Here is a 13,615-nt window from a genome sequence, read left to right on the forward strand (position 1 = left end):
GCATAAGAGACTTCTTTCAAAAAATATTTTAAAAATCTTACAAAACACCAAACTTTTGTACATGCCAGCAATTGTTACAAATTTACTTGTTAAATAATGTCAGATTGTAGGATTTAGGTCTCAAAGACAGAATTGTCAGAGGATTCTCAGTTTAAAATAACATTTCAGTGTCAAACACAGCAAAAATACTGCTCAAGCTTCATCATTTTCTGTACACATATTGATCACAATATACACCTTCAACATTTTCACATTATCACAGTCCATTCACTATAGTTTAGAAAATAGTAATAAAATATGTCAAGAAGTCAGAGTTAAACTGTCAGAACAAATTCAACTTGATAATTAATGTCAGATAACTTTGATAGAAAGGTATGTAATGAAGGTATGTAATGAAATAGCTGTAAACTCTTAAATGTAAGAACACAATTAGAGAATACCAATTTACTGTAGGTCAACCAATTACCAAGCAATGCCCAATTTTATTCAGTCTGTGGTGTAGAAAGCATGCATTAGCAATCAAAGAAAACACTCAAGCAAAACATAGTGAGTTCAAAGTGTCTGAATAAATCTTGGTCCAAAATTTTATTGGTAGTCCATTGTATGAACATTTTTTGAGTATAAAATGTCATACATTTTGATATCCACATTTACATAAATAAACTATAATGTCCTGTACCCACTTGTATAAGGTGACAACTGCTTTCAAAGATCAAATTCACTCATTTATAATTCATCTTTTTAGATTTTATCTACACAGTACAGAGACAAACTGAACAACTACTTTTAACACAGTGATATAATTACCACAATTAGCATCACAACTCAACTGACACTCTCTTTTGGATGCTGACAGCTCATCTTTGAGGTACTTGCAGTGAAAGCAGATCGCAGAGATGGAGGTACATGTCTTGTCTCATTTGCCAATTTTGATATGGTCTGTCTCTCTCTGTAAAAATTGCTTCCACCTGAGCCCTTCTGTGTAGAGGCAGCATATATATTACAGTGGAGAGAGAGAGTACAGCAGCTAACACAAAACACAAAATACAAAAGAGTAGTTTATTAAAAAAAACTGACTAATTTGGTTAATTCACAAATTGCTAATTTGGTCAAACATAGCTAATGGCTGTGTAAGTACCCAGTTTAAATTCTACCATAGTTGCACTTATTTTCAGATACAGTTTTTTAGCCAATCCCTCTGGAGTCAAAGAAATCTTATATCATGACTCCACTGACTGGCCGATGGCACCACAAGAAAAAGCTCAATCCTAAACCCTACACTAGCGATGACAAGCCTGAGCTGTGACACGTAAACATCTGCCGTTAGTGTCTCCATTATTTGAACATTTTCAGTTGTAACTCGGTGACATTAGCCGGAGGTTTTTAACACTTGTAGCTTTCACACAGAGACGAAGATCAGATGCGTTTCGAATATTCACACGGTTTCAGAGTCCCTCGAGACGTCTGCTGTCTATTTAACATGAGTGAGTGAGCGTGTCACTTCTCACCAGCCTAATGCCACGAAGTCAGTGTTCATGACTTTTCTCATCTGCTCCCTGGTGCCTGGTTAAAGTCCCAGAGGGTTACAATCTGTACCTGAACATTAACAATAACAATCTGTTCAAGCACACATAAAGCAAAAAGGGGAACCTGAAGAAAGACTTTAAGAAGAAAAAGGACGAGGAAGAGGTAGAGAAAAAACTAATATAAAAAAGAAAGAGGGGAGGGTACAAAAAGTACAGTTCCCTCTTTCAAGCCTTGTATTAATAAAAATGGCATTAAATGCATGAATGAGTTCAAGCTGCAGTTGGAAACCACACCAATCTCTTCACAGCATCTAGAGGCTCAGACTGCAACAGAGCGGGACCTTTAGATTAATCTATGAACAGAAATTTGGGTTGCCCTGTATTCTGATACTCGCTATGGAAGGTGAGTTTTTGTGTGTGTATATGAAATAAGAATGTATAGGCATGATATAGAATATCCTCACATTATCACTGCTTTTGTCAGTTACAGTGAAAAGATAACAATATGTTCTTTGTGAACAAAATAAAGCCTTTCACAAACATTCAAAATACACACACAGCCACAGCTAAGAAGAATCAGAATGAAGGATGCATGCTACATATTAGTGCAATGTTGGTTGTTGGCCAATATTGTATAATTATTATAAATTAATATTATAAATTATTATATGTATAAATATTCAACCATCTATTTCTCAGTTAAGTTACTCTCTAAAAGCACAAATAATTTTTTAATTTTTGCTAAATTAATTTTTCACACAGTACATTTAACTCTTGTGATGCTTAAAGGAACACTCCACTTTTTTGAAAATAGGCTCATTTTCCAACTCCCCTAGAGTTAAACAGTTGAGTTTTACCATTTTCTAATCCATTCAGCCGATCTTTTCACTCAGAAATTCATAGTAAATTTCACAATTACAGTACAAAGAAATGGCAACATCAAAGCAGAATAAATTACATATTGTATGATATTTTGTATTTTCTTGTAAAACAATTTTTACAGTGTAGTTTATTCTGAATTTATTTAGACAAAATCTAGAATTTTAGTATCATCCATTTATCAGATTTCAAACAAACAAAACAAAACAAAAAAACATCAGATTATTGATTTCAGCCAGAATTTTAATATAAGTGCATGCCTAATCAGAGTTCCTGTAAAAGTGAATTAACCTATACAGCAATGACTGGAATGATGTTAATAGAATCAACAGCCTTAATCCTCTTAACTTTCTTGTATGTGCTCCATTTCTTGTCGCAGCATTTATCTTGCTTGTTTACATCTACACAGAATTTGTTTTTTCAGTTCCCCAGGAGACCTAAGTGACGATAACTCTGCGATTGTTGTCCACAGTCACTTCCTTGTGGGAACAATGGTTACAGGGCGGAAAGGAAACACATTTGCTCACGAAAGGAACTAAACACAGCATCCCTGGTCCAATGAAGAGCTTGAGACTGATTTGAACTCAGTGTGACTTTCTTGTTTTTTATCGATCTTTGTTCTTTTTTTAATTGTTTTGAAAATCAGTCTTGGTCACTGTGAGAAAAAAAGTAGACACGAGGTACATAACACCTACTGTAGTTTTGGGTCCATCGGTTTAAATATACAAGGAGATTTAGTTCTCTAACAAGCCAAATATCTGCCAAAATGGCATCTGTCATATATCTATAGATTTTAATGACATTCTGAATATTTATAAAAGTAAAGAGTATCATAATGGTGCCTGTACTGATTTATACTCCATTGTGTTCCAAATACAATCATAACCTCAAACTATAACTTCACTATGCAAGCTTAAACTCATCAAGATTCCTCGCCCACTGTTTATGTCCTTACAAACTAATTTATGAGTCAGCTGACCAGATTGTGGCCTACTTACATACTGTTTTTGAAAAATGTATTAGTAGTATTTTTAGGTCAGCATTCAAGGTTAATGAAGTAGGCTGCAGAATCTGTGCTGGTGATCAAATATGATTATTTTTGCGCACCCTTCATATCAAAATTCTAAAGTGGATTGTAATGTTTTCCACTGGCTTGAATTGTTTGAAAACAAAATAAAAAAAATAAACAAATAAAAACAAGAGAATGATCTCCCTCATCAACTGGAATCAGATTGTTCTGCCCTCATTCAATATCATATAATTAGGTCTTAAACACTCAGTGAAAGACTTGACAAGTTAACGTATTCCCATAGCCATTGTATCTACAGTATAATACTGCAGTGCAGAAATGGTAAATTGCTAAAACAGCAGTTGAGACAGTCCCTCTATGAACACACAGAATCAGGTAAACACAATCCCTGCTTAATATCAGCTTACTAATCATGGCAAAGCTGATATAAAGATAAATAAGGGTCATGAAGGTGTTACTGATTAATACTGATTAGTTTTTATACGTGTGTCCACAGTGGTTTTCACTAATCTACTTTGGATTTAATTAATTGCACATTTCTGCAATTAAAATCACTCAGTAAACTAACAGCAAGAACAGAACACACAATGCTAGTGAGGCATACTGATTCTAATAAATTAAATTTGAATTTATGCATTTAGCAGACACTTTTATCCAAAGCGACTCACAGTGCATTCAGGCTAATTTTTACCTATCATGTGTTCCCGGGGAATCAAACCCCCAACCTTGCGTTTGAAAGCACAATGCTCTACCAATTGAGCTACAGGAACTCTAATAAATATTTGGGAACCACAAATATTCGCTGAGTAAACTTTTAACATCAACATACTTAACAAAGAGTTATATACTACTGACATAAATATCTGAAATTACCTCAAGAAGATAAATGCTGCAAAGAGGCTAATTCAGCTGGGAATGCTAGCAAGTCACGTGATATTGCAATTACGTGCAGTCTTCCTCTTGCGCTGTGAATTTATGGTAAGCAGATATGCCAAAGCATACATTTTAATGAGGAAACATCCGCTTCCGTAGTATTTGTACATTATACTCTAAACTACAGCCCACATGGGATGAATGCTTGAAACAGTGCTAAATTAGATCAAAGTGAATGGAAGAGATGAGTGTGTGTGTGAATATACGGATTCAGATTTTATGTGTGTGGGCCAAGTTTTGCCTATAAAGAGAGTACATTTTTGATTTTGGGAAGCAGCCAACTGTCCCATGAGGTAAACAGCTTGACCGTTCAAACGTTTGGGGTCAGTGTACTCTTTTAAATAAATTAATATTTGTATTCAGGAAGGACACATTAAACTGATCAAAACTGACAGTAAAAATACTAATAAATTCACAAAAGAATAAATGCGGTTCATTTGAACTTTATTCATTGAGTCCTGAAAATGCTCAAAGATTCATTAGATATAAAATTAAAATCAGAATTTGACTCTTTTTCAATAATGTGTTCTGGAAAGACTTTGTCCTGATTCTGCCGTGTGCAACAGATTTCCTGAATAAGGAAATTTTAATATGCAAAAAAAAAAAATCTATGTGACTGATACAAGAAATGAGGAGAGGAAGCATCTCTAAAATTACAGCTATCGAATATGAAATTTATCTCGAATTATTCTCTCTTGTTATTCCCTTCTCATTTCACATTCTCTTTTGTATCTCTCCTCTCTTAGACCACCTTAGCTCATTTGATTTTTTCTTTCTCATTATTGTACACCAGTATAGCTCTCACTTATAATGTATATGATCCTATCATAAAAAACACTCTGGTTTTTCCCAGAAGGCCCTGTGATTTACCTCTGTGTTGAGCCACCCTCTCCTACTCTTTTCCCAGTCGGGATGTCCTCTCACCCTTTCAACAGCACGGCAACTCCCGGACCTCATGCCCATGACATTCTAGTGTTACCTGGAAATGTCCCAGCATGCTCTCTTTCTGTTTGCCAGTTATCCAAGGCCACTTGCAGACATCACCTCATAAGGAGTATTTGTTGCCTCACTTTTGGTTAAAGAGGTCACATCTTGAGGAACCAAATCTTGTCAGAAAAAACTAAGAATTAATAAATATATTAGATACTACTAAACTGAAAAAAATTGAAACGAAATATGTGAAATCCAAACTTTCTGTCTGTATGTGGCACCTGCTGTTCTACATGTGCTTCTGAGAATCCCAACATTAGGAAAGAGCTGTTGAACTTTATTTTTCACAGGGTTTCTGACTGTTACAATCTGTCCTAAACAGTTTGAACAGCACATTTCAGCACAGAATGATTTGTAAATCTGTCACTTTGCAAAACGACTGTTGTTGAAGGATGGAGCCATTTAATCTCTATCTGACCCAAACCCACAGCTTGTGGCAGAAAGCGTGGAAATGATGAATGAAAAAGCTAATTCACTCTCTGACAGAAGGCAGAATGTATGCAAAAGCAGAAATACAGTGGTCCTGCACTTAAATATTTCCATTTTTTATTATTTAAAAAAGGTTATTAAACTTGTAAAGGAGGACAAGACTTAAGTTTATCTCTTGTAATGTAATTCAGTACTATTATAATACTGCACACTGGGAAGCAAGTTGCAAGACATAATTGTGATATACATAGTAATGACCAACCCTATGCAACTTGATCCATCTCCAATTATGATTAAAAAAAAAAAAAAACCTTTTGAAAGGAACAACAGAATTTTGACTGCCCAGAGTCTTTCCAAAGACTTCTTCATCTAGCCTCAATAGCCTCATTGCCTTGACTAAAAGTGGTTGTATAATCAAGGGCCGTATAGCTTAGGACCACTGCCAGTCTTTCATTGCTCTCTCTCTCTCTCTATCTCAGTTTGGGCCTTTGTTTCCCTCTCTAGAGAGAAATCCAACCCACACAACATGCTGGATAGAGAAAGTAGCTGTGTGTGTGTAGCTCTTCTAAATATAAGCATTTCATTCAGAGTCTACACCAATCCCACTTTCCTCTTAACCACGCTGCAGAACAGAACACCTAAAGGGTTTGCTGTCTGACGTCCCGTAATGCCATGCTAACATGCGGCAGCGGAGGAAAACGCTCACTGGAGTTTAAATGTAAATGCGACCGTCACATTAGCAGCAGGAACTTTAGTTATGACAGTGCAAATCTGCAGCGCTCCAGAGAGGCTTACCATCAACACTTACACAAACACCACTAATAGGCCACACAAATACAGCAACACAAGATATTTTGACACAAAGACGCACTTAATATATGACTTTAATTGCACTGATAACACAATATCAAACAAAGCTGCAACTGTAAACAAATACTAGAGCTTTTCTCATGATTACGGATTTATAATTTTATAAAGCATTTTTGCAATTACTTGTAACCAAATTGTCGTACAGGCATTTTTAGATATTGTATGAAGTCATAATGCAAGGCAAATATAATGGCTTTTAAAGTTTGTCTATATCTCAGTATGGCTTCTGTAATTAGTGTTATGTCACTGTAAGACAGCTATGATTTATCTGTTGAGAAGCCCACATATGACAATTTATGACCTGGTCATCGTTATGTAATCAGTCTTGGAGAATCACACAGTATAGATGTCGATAGCCAGACTGTCAATGTAGCTCAAGGGCCACAGACAGCAGTGGTCTTGCTAATCAGCTGCCAGAGAAGCTCAGGTAAAGCACACGAAGGTGACAGTGTGTGTGTGGGTGTGTGTGTCTGTCTACAGCGCAGGAGGGCAAGATTTAGAGCAGCTACAAGCCCTGCGGTGCTTGAGCACATCCAGACAGGAGTGCATCAGGGTACTCAAGTTCAGCATTTAAACTACATAAAATGCATCATCTAACTTTAAGGCCACATTCACAGATTAACTGATTAATTTACTAATTAATTACTTATAGAAGTCTTTCTTGTGTGTATATATATATATATATATATATATATATATATATATATATATATATATATATATATATATATATATATATATTTATTAAGAGTAAAACAAAAAATGCATTCATACTCAGAGTATTGAACAAACTCAAAATTCTAAAGCTAAAAACATTCTTGAGCAAATACAGTTCACAAACGTCTTTAGAAAAAAGTATTACTTTTCATATTAATACTAACTATATTGTATTCATATTTTATTTTTAAAATATAACCATGACTAATACTAAACAATACATAACAAAATAACATATAATTTACTAGAGTTTCTAGAAAAAAAGGCTGCAGTCTATTTATATAAAACAATATTCAACGAACTGATAAGAAAAGTTAAACAAATGAGTCATAACTCATAACTTCATGACTTGCTCATAAACACTTGTTTAATTCCTGAACGAATCAACATTTTCTGAACGAATCTCTTTTTAAGTTACTTGTCTCCACCTACTGGCATTAACTGATACCACCTTTATTTGAATCATCCTCACTTTCGAAAAGATGATTTATTCTATTTTGATCACTTCTGTAGACAGCAGTGTTCATATCCGAACTATAAACTTTTTATTACAGCACTTCTGTGATTATTTTAATGTTTGTAACACAGAAATAACAACACAAAAGACTTTGTAAAGATGTTTCATATGTCAACTGCTTTCTCTGGATCAGTGGCAGCACGAATGCAGATTTGAATGTCACAGTGTGATTCAAGGCTTTAATTGACACAGATAGCTGAATCTTGTCAATCTTTGGTGATTGAATCTGTTATTTATTTAAATATCTGGCTATTTATTAAACATCCAAAAATACAGGTTATGACAGTAAGCATATGACGTGACAATATATGGTTTAGCTTTGCTCTCCAAGCCATCTTTGGAATGAGCGTGCAGAAATATGCGATACTTAAAAACAGCAACCAACCAATCAATACAAATGCACTAAAATCGACTTATATCCAATATGCTACTGATAAGACCTCAACACTTCAAGAAACAGCCAAAACCCAACACAAGTCTATCATGCATATTTTACTTGGCAGGATTTTTTTAATAAAGAATATTACTTGAATAATATTAGGATTTCAGCTTATTTTGATAAGGCTGACAGCTGTGCACTGGGCTTACTGGAGCTCATGAGCCTCATGTTGGCTTGAAGATGCCCCAGGAAATCCAGTGACATGTGCCAGACCCAGGAGCACCACAGTCATGCTGGAGTCATGAGAACACGTGAGCGCTACAGCAAGACAAATAACACACTCCAAACATCTCCAGCTTCCTCCTCAAACATCAATAATACTCACTGCATTCAAATATGTGCAAGATATTTCACAGCAGCTCATAAAATACCAATCATATACTGTGACACAGCTACTTTACAGTGCATTTTTAATCTAAGGATATGGTTTATAAAATAAATATATACATTTTTAATATCCCTCTATTCTCTTCTAATGGATTTATGTTCAAGTCACAAGTTGCACATCAGAAATGAACAAATTATAAGTAATGACTGCTCATTGCTTTTTTAAGCCACCTCTAAAAATAACAGCACCAGCCTTTAAATAGAACTCCTTTGAGGAGTTTTAGACATGAATATGTAAGACAGGGCTTGTTTAGTGAGTCAAGGAGGAGAAAGAATGGAGGAGAGGTCAAGCAGAGTGAGATAACTGGGGTAAGGAAAGAGAGCAACAGAGAGAGGAGAAAGTGCAATTTCTCATTCCCTCTCAGCCTCAGTGTGGTGTAACGCTCTCTAGAGATGCAGAGGAGCAAAGCAGGGGAGCATAGCAAGCTGGCAGCCACAGATATGCCACTCAGGATGCCATCTGCGATCAACATTGGTGCTCCATCCTTCAGCAGCCCTGCTGGCACAGATCTGAACCTATTCAATGTGGCAGACATGGATACCAGACTTATGGTGTTAAAATGTATGTTTAAAATTGCTATTAAATATTAAATAACAACTCTCATAAATCTCTCAACTTTCACCTACTTACTTGCATGAAAATATGTATAATAGTTCTGGTTGTCCTGTGCTTAAACATGGATCTGTTAAGATTCACTAAAGCACTGCACTTCTCTCAGAAAGCATTGGATACCCGCACCTCGTTTAACACTACAGCATTCAGACATATGTAGGCCAATGGGAGAAACTCAAACACACTCACTAGGATACAGTTATGTTGCCCTGGCAACTGCTTCCACTGCATATGTCTTCCTCAGATGGACTTGAGTCAGTTCATCACCTGGATTGCTAGTTTTGGGTTCTGTTGTATATTCTGAGAAGGACCTTGAGGGTGTTCATATTACCATAGCTCTCAAACAGGAATTATAATTCATTACTTACACACTAAATGTCCATCACCAAGGCTATATATATTTATTTAATTTAAAATAAATACTTAACTTAAACTACTTAAATATATTTTAAAATGTAATGTTTTCTGTAATGGCAAAGCTGAATTTTCAGAAGCCGTTACTCAAGATTGTAGTGTCACATGACCCTTCAGAAATCATCATACTATGCTGATTTGGAGCTCAAACATTTCTCATTATAATCAATAAAAACAGTAAAAACAGTTGTACTGCTTAATATTTTTGTGGAAACAGTGATGCATTTTTTCAGGATTCTTTGATTAATAAAAAGTTAAAAGTGGTAATTCAAAATGGATTTTAAAATAGATTTGTAACATTATCATGACTTCAAATTAATCAAATTAATGCATCCTTGCTGAATAAATTATTATTCAAATACTGATACTGACTCAAAACTTTGAATGGTAGTGCAAGTTATGAAAATACTTTATCCTATCCCTACTTATTATGCAAATACAACCAATTAAAAGTAATCCATTCAGTGGTTATATAAAACATTAGTTTTGAGCATCCTGTCTCAACCAATGGTGCGATTTTAGAGAATAAACATCTGTTTGTGGAACCAGTGGCAGACAAGGGAATATTTGAGAAATCTGTGCAAAAATTGCTAGTGGTGATGCTAGTGTTGCAGAAATCATACACTTCATACACACAGAGGCAGACAAAAGGTGGCAGTCAGGACAGCCAGGTCAGTGTCTGAGAACAAAAAGAGCTCCTAAGTGCTCTCTAATATATTTCCTGGCAATACACTTCTGTGAAACTAGAGACCTTCAAACTGGGCAATTAATAGGCTATTACCGAACCATCGTCCCCCAGCATGCTTTGATCTTACGAGTAGTTTCGTAGGTTTAAAGACACTTTTCTTTTGAAGGAGACAGGGGGTTACCAACACACACCAGTGTCCTTACTTTCACTTGTCAAAGTCCATTCAGATTTAAGGATCAAAGGATTTGAGCAGGTCTGACCAGCCTGCTTAAATCAGTTCACGGAAAACAGCCTGAAAAATACACGCTATGAAATGACTTCCAAGACTGGCACAAACATATGTAGTTCCAGAGAACAAATCAAGCAGAATCTGAGTTATGTCTGTCGCAGCTGTCTATTTCTTGCAAATCAAACACAGTGGGATGAATTATCATACTTGGAGGCCTTGTCAGAGAGCTTTTATCATTCTAATTAATTTGTTGAAAGGATAAAGCTGTGGTTATTTTTATTTGAGAATGAAGGAGAAAAAAAAAGAGTGAGAAAACAAAACAAAACCCTGTCAGTGACGCATGCGTTCAGATGATGAATGCATGGATGATTTAGACCTACTGCTAGAAGGGGATCATCACTAGATGAGAAACGAGCAAGCTGCAGAAAAATGAAGGAGAACCATTGGAAACTGAAGAGTATATACATAACAGAATTTATAAGATGACAAGTACAACACCTCAATATCAGCTGTTCCCAACCTCGAACCTAGAGGACCACCAATAGTACACATTTTTTGGATGTCAACCTAATCAAACACCTGATGCAACTCAGCTCTTTAAAGTTCTCCAGAATCTGAAATGGTTGTGTACAGTTGGGATACCTCCAGGAACCGGGTTATATCCACCTGTGGCAGGCTGGAAAATACAAGAACAGCAGCATATGGCATTCCAGATTAGCGTTTTAGCTCATTAGGGCAGTGACTCACAGGGGCACAATCTTAATCTCAAGATTTACCAAATAATGACGAACACGGAGGAGGTGGAGAATACAACAGACCAACTGTATTCAACCCCTCACACCTTCTAACCCACCACTGAGACATCACAGGTGGCACCACTCACACCTGAAGCATCTGCCGCTCATGATATGGTAGATGCAGTTAAAAAAATTCCAATTGGGGAAGCCTATATAAAATAAATCCATTCAAATTATTATTCATGAGGGGGGGAATCTGAACATCACAAGACTGAGCTCACCTTCAGGAAACGGGTTGGGCTGAACCACATAGAGGAAAGCGTGCATCATGTTAAATAAAATCCCAATGCCCCCAGGCTCGTAATAGGCGACAGTATCGTAAACTCCGGACGGGACGGAGCCGAAATCCAAAGTTGTCCTCGCTGGAGCAGCAGGAGTAGCGGACTGTCTGTCCTGGAGTTCCCCGGACGTCAAGCCCCAGCACAGAAAAATCAGTCCCGTTTTCCACAGCATGGTTAGTTCTGGTGCTGAAGCAATTCCAGGTGATAGAAGTGGAGGAAATTCTGGGTTTACTATGAGGGACAGTGTCGGAGATTTCTCAAGTTCTTGTGTCCGGAGAGCGATTCATGTTGATCATGGTCCCCCCGCGGCGAGCGGCTCCTGCAGGTTCACGGTGCGGCCGGTCAGTCAGATGCCCGGGTGATAATAACGCGGCTGATGAGCGTGAGCCACTGAGGTGTAGGTGCTGTGTGCGTGCGCATCCCCTCCCCGTGTGTTAACGGTCTCCTCTCCGGAGCTTCGCTTGGCGCTCCGCCTGTCGGCTACAGATGAAAGACGAAGTGATTTAAGATAGGCTGTCCTCAATCATGCACTTTACCACTTCTAGACAAAGTGACTGCTTTTAAACAACTCTCATTTTTAGTTCAAAAGTGTAATATTTGATAGGCTAACGAAAAACAAATTGTGTTTTCAAACCAAGTAGGTAGCTACTGATATACCATTCCCCTGTTTTAACCTTTTTTTTATTTTTACTTCTGGGTAAAGGATTTCATTCATTTAATAATTAAATTATTATAAAAAATACATGATTTATTGTTAACTTAATCAATGTTGTGGTTTAAGATTATTTATCTTACTTGAAAGAATTTATATCAAAATGCTCTATTTTGCGTTAGAGGCTGAGTAGAACATCAGAAGAACAAATGTTCCTGTCAAACAAATACAGTCCTACTGCAAAATATTAGCTACCTCTAAAATGATATTGACAGGGTTGATAAAAATATTGTTCAAGCCCTAAAATCAGATTTTTATTTATAGGAATATTGGTAAAATCAGTCTCCAGAGTCATAAGGTGCAGCAGGGGGGGATATGTGGGAGATGCTGTTACGTAAGTAACATGGAGGATTTTCATTTCAAACTTCTAGATTCTATACTCGTTCAGCTTTTCATGTATTAGCCAATAAGTTCACCCACTGAGTGGGCTTACATCTCTTACAACATGACTCATTTTCTGAGTTTATTAAGACATCAAAGGCATTAGAATAAACAAGCACACAAAGTACTTTGTGTATTTCATTCATATACACAGAGACTATATTACACTAATGTCAAGTCTAATTTAATTAGACAATACTGATAGACATTCCAGTTATAGTCCATAACTGTTATGTCACTTTTTACTTTTTCAAGTCCACAAGGCCAGTGGAAGTTTATCTACAGCTAAATTCCTTTCATTTTAAACCAGGCTTCTTATTCCTTCTCTATATTCTGGGAAACAACTGCTTAATTCATAAAGAATGTGAGGGAGGTTCAGAATGTTGTGTGTTCATGATATCAGAGCAGGACTTCACTTGATTAAATTCTCTTTCTAGCTGTGGATTAAGGGATTCTGTGAAGAATGCAGAATGTTCTGTTTGTCAGACAGTGTTGAACAAAGACAAAATACAACAGTGTCAAAACCCTGACGGCCTGTTTGGACAAGAAATTATTAGTTTCCGACATGGCAAGCGGGACAATGACAGATTACCATCGTCACATCAAAAAGGGCAACCACACTGGTTAGTTCTGCAAAATACTCTCAACAACATAAATACATTGAGATAAAAAAAACCATCAAGTATATCTAATACAAAATAATTTCTTTATTCTAAATGGCCATACAGAAACAACCTACTGCTCTTCCTCCTCCGTGCTTATGTCTTAGCATCAGATAGGTAC

The 13,615-nt window shown here is 36.4% G+C and overlaps 1 protein-coding gene across 12 annotated transcripts in view; it reads right to left on the reverse strand.

Annotated features, from left to right (window-relative positions):
- LOC127971147 (prominin-1-A) overlaps positions 1–12,186 on the reverse strand; it is a 44,755-nt gene extending 32,569 nt beyond the window's left edge. For 5 of the 12 annotated variants that reach the window (XM_052573973.1, XM_052573967.1, XM_052573964.1 and 2 more), the window contains exon 1: positions 11,680–12,186. In XM_052573973.1, coding sequence (XP_052429933.1) covers positions 11,680–11,911 — 232 coding nt within the window. In that variant the 5' untranslated portion in view covers positions 11,912–12,186. The remainder of the gene's footprint in view (positions 1–11,679) is intronic. The other 7 variants (XM_052573966.1, XM_052573974.1, XM_052573965.1 and 4 more) reach the window with 4 other exon arrangements.
- Positions 12,187–13,615: the final 1,429 nt, after the last annotated feature.

The sequence above is a fragment of the Carassius gibelio genome, chromosome B14, assembly GCF_023724105.1.
Source record: "Carassius gibelio isolate Cgi1373 ecotype wild population from Czech Republic chromosome B14, carGib1.2-hapl.c, whole genome shotgun sequence".
Classification (NCBI taxonomy): domain Eukaryota; kingdom Metazoa; phylum Chordata; class Actinopteri; order Cypriniformes; family Cyprinidae; genus Carassius; species Carassius gibelio.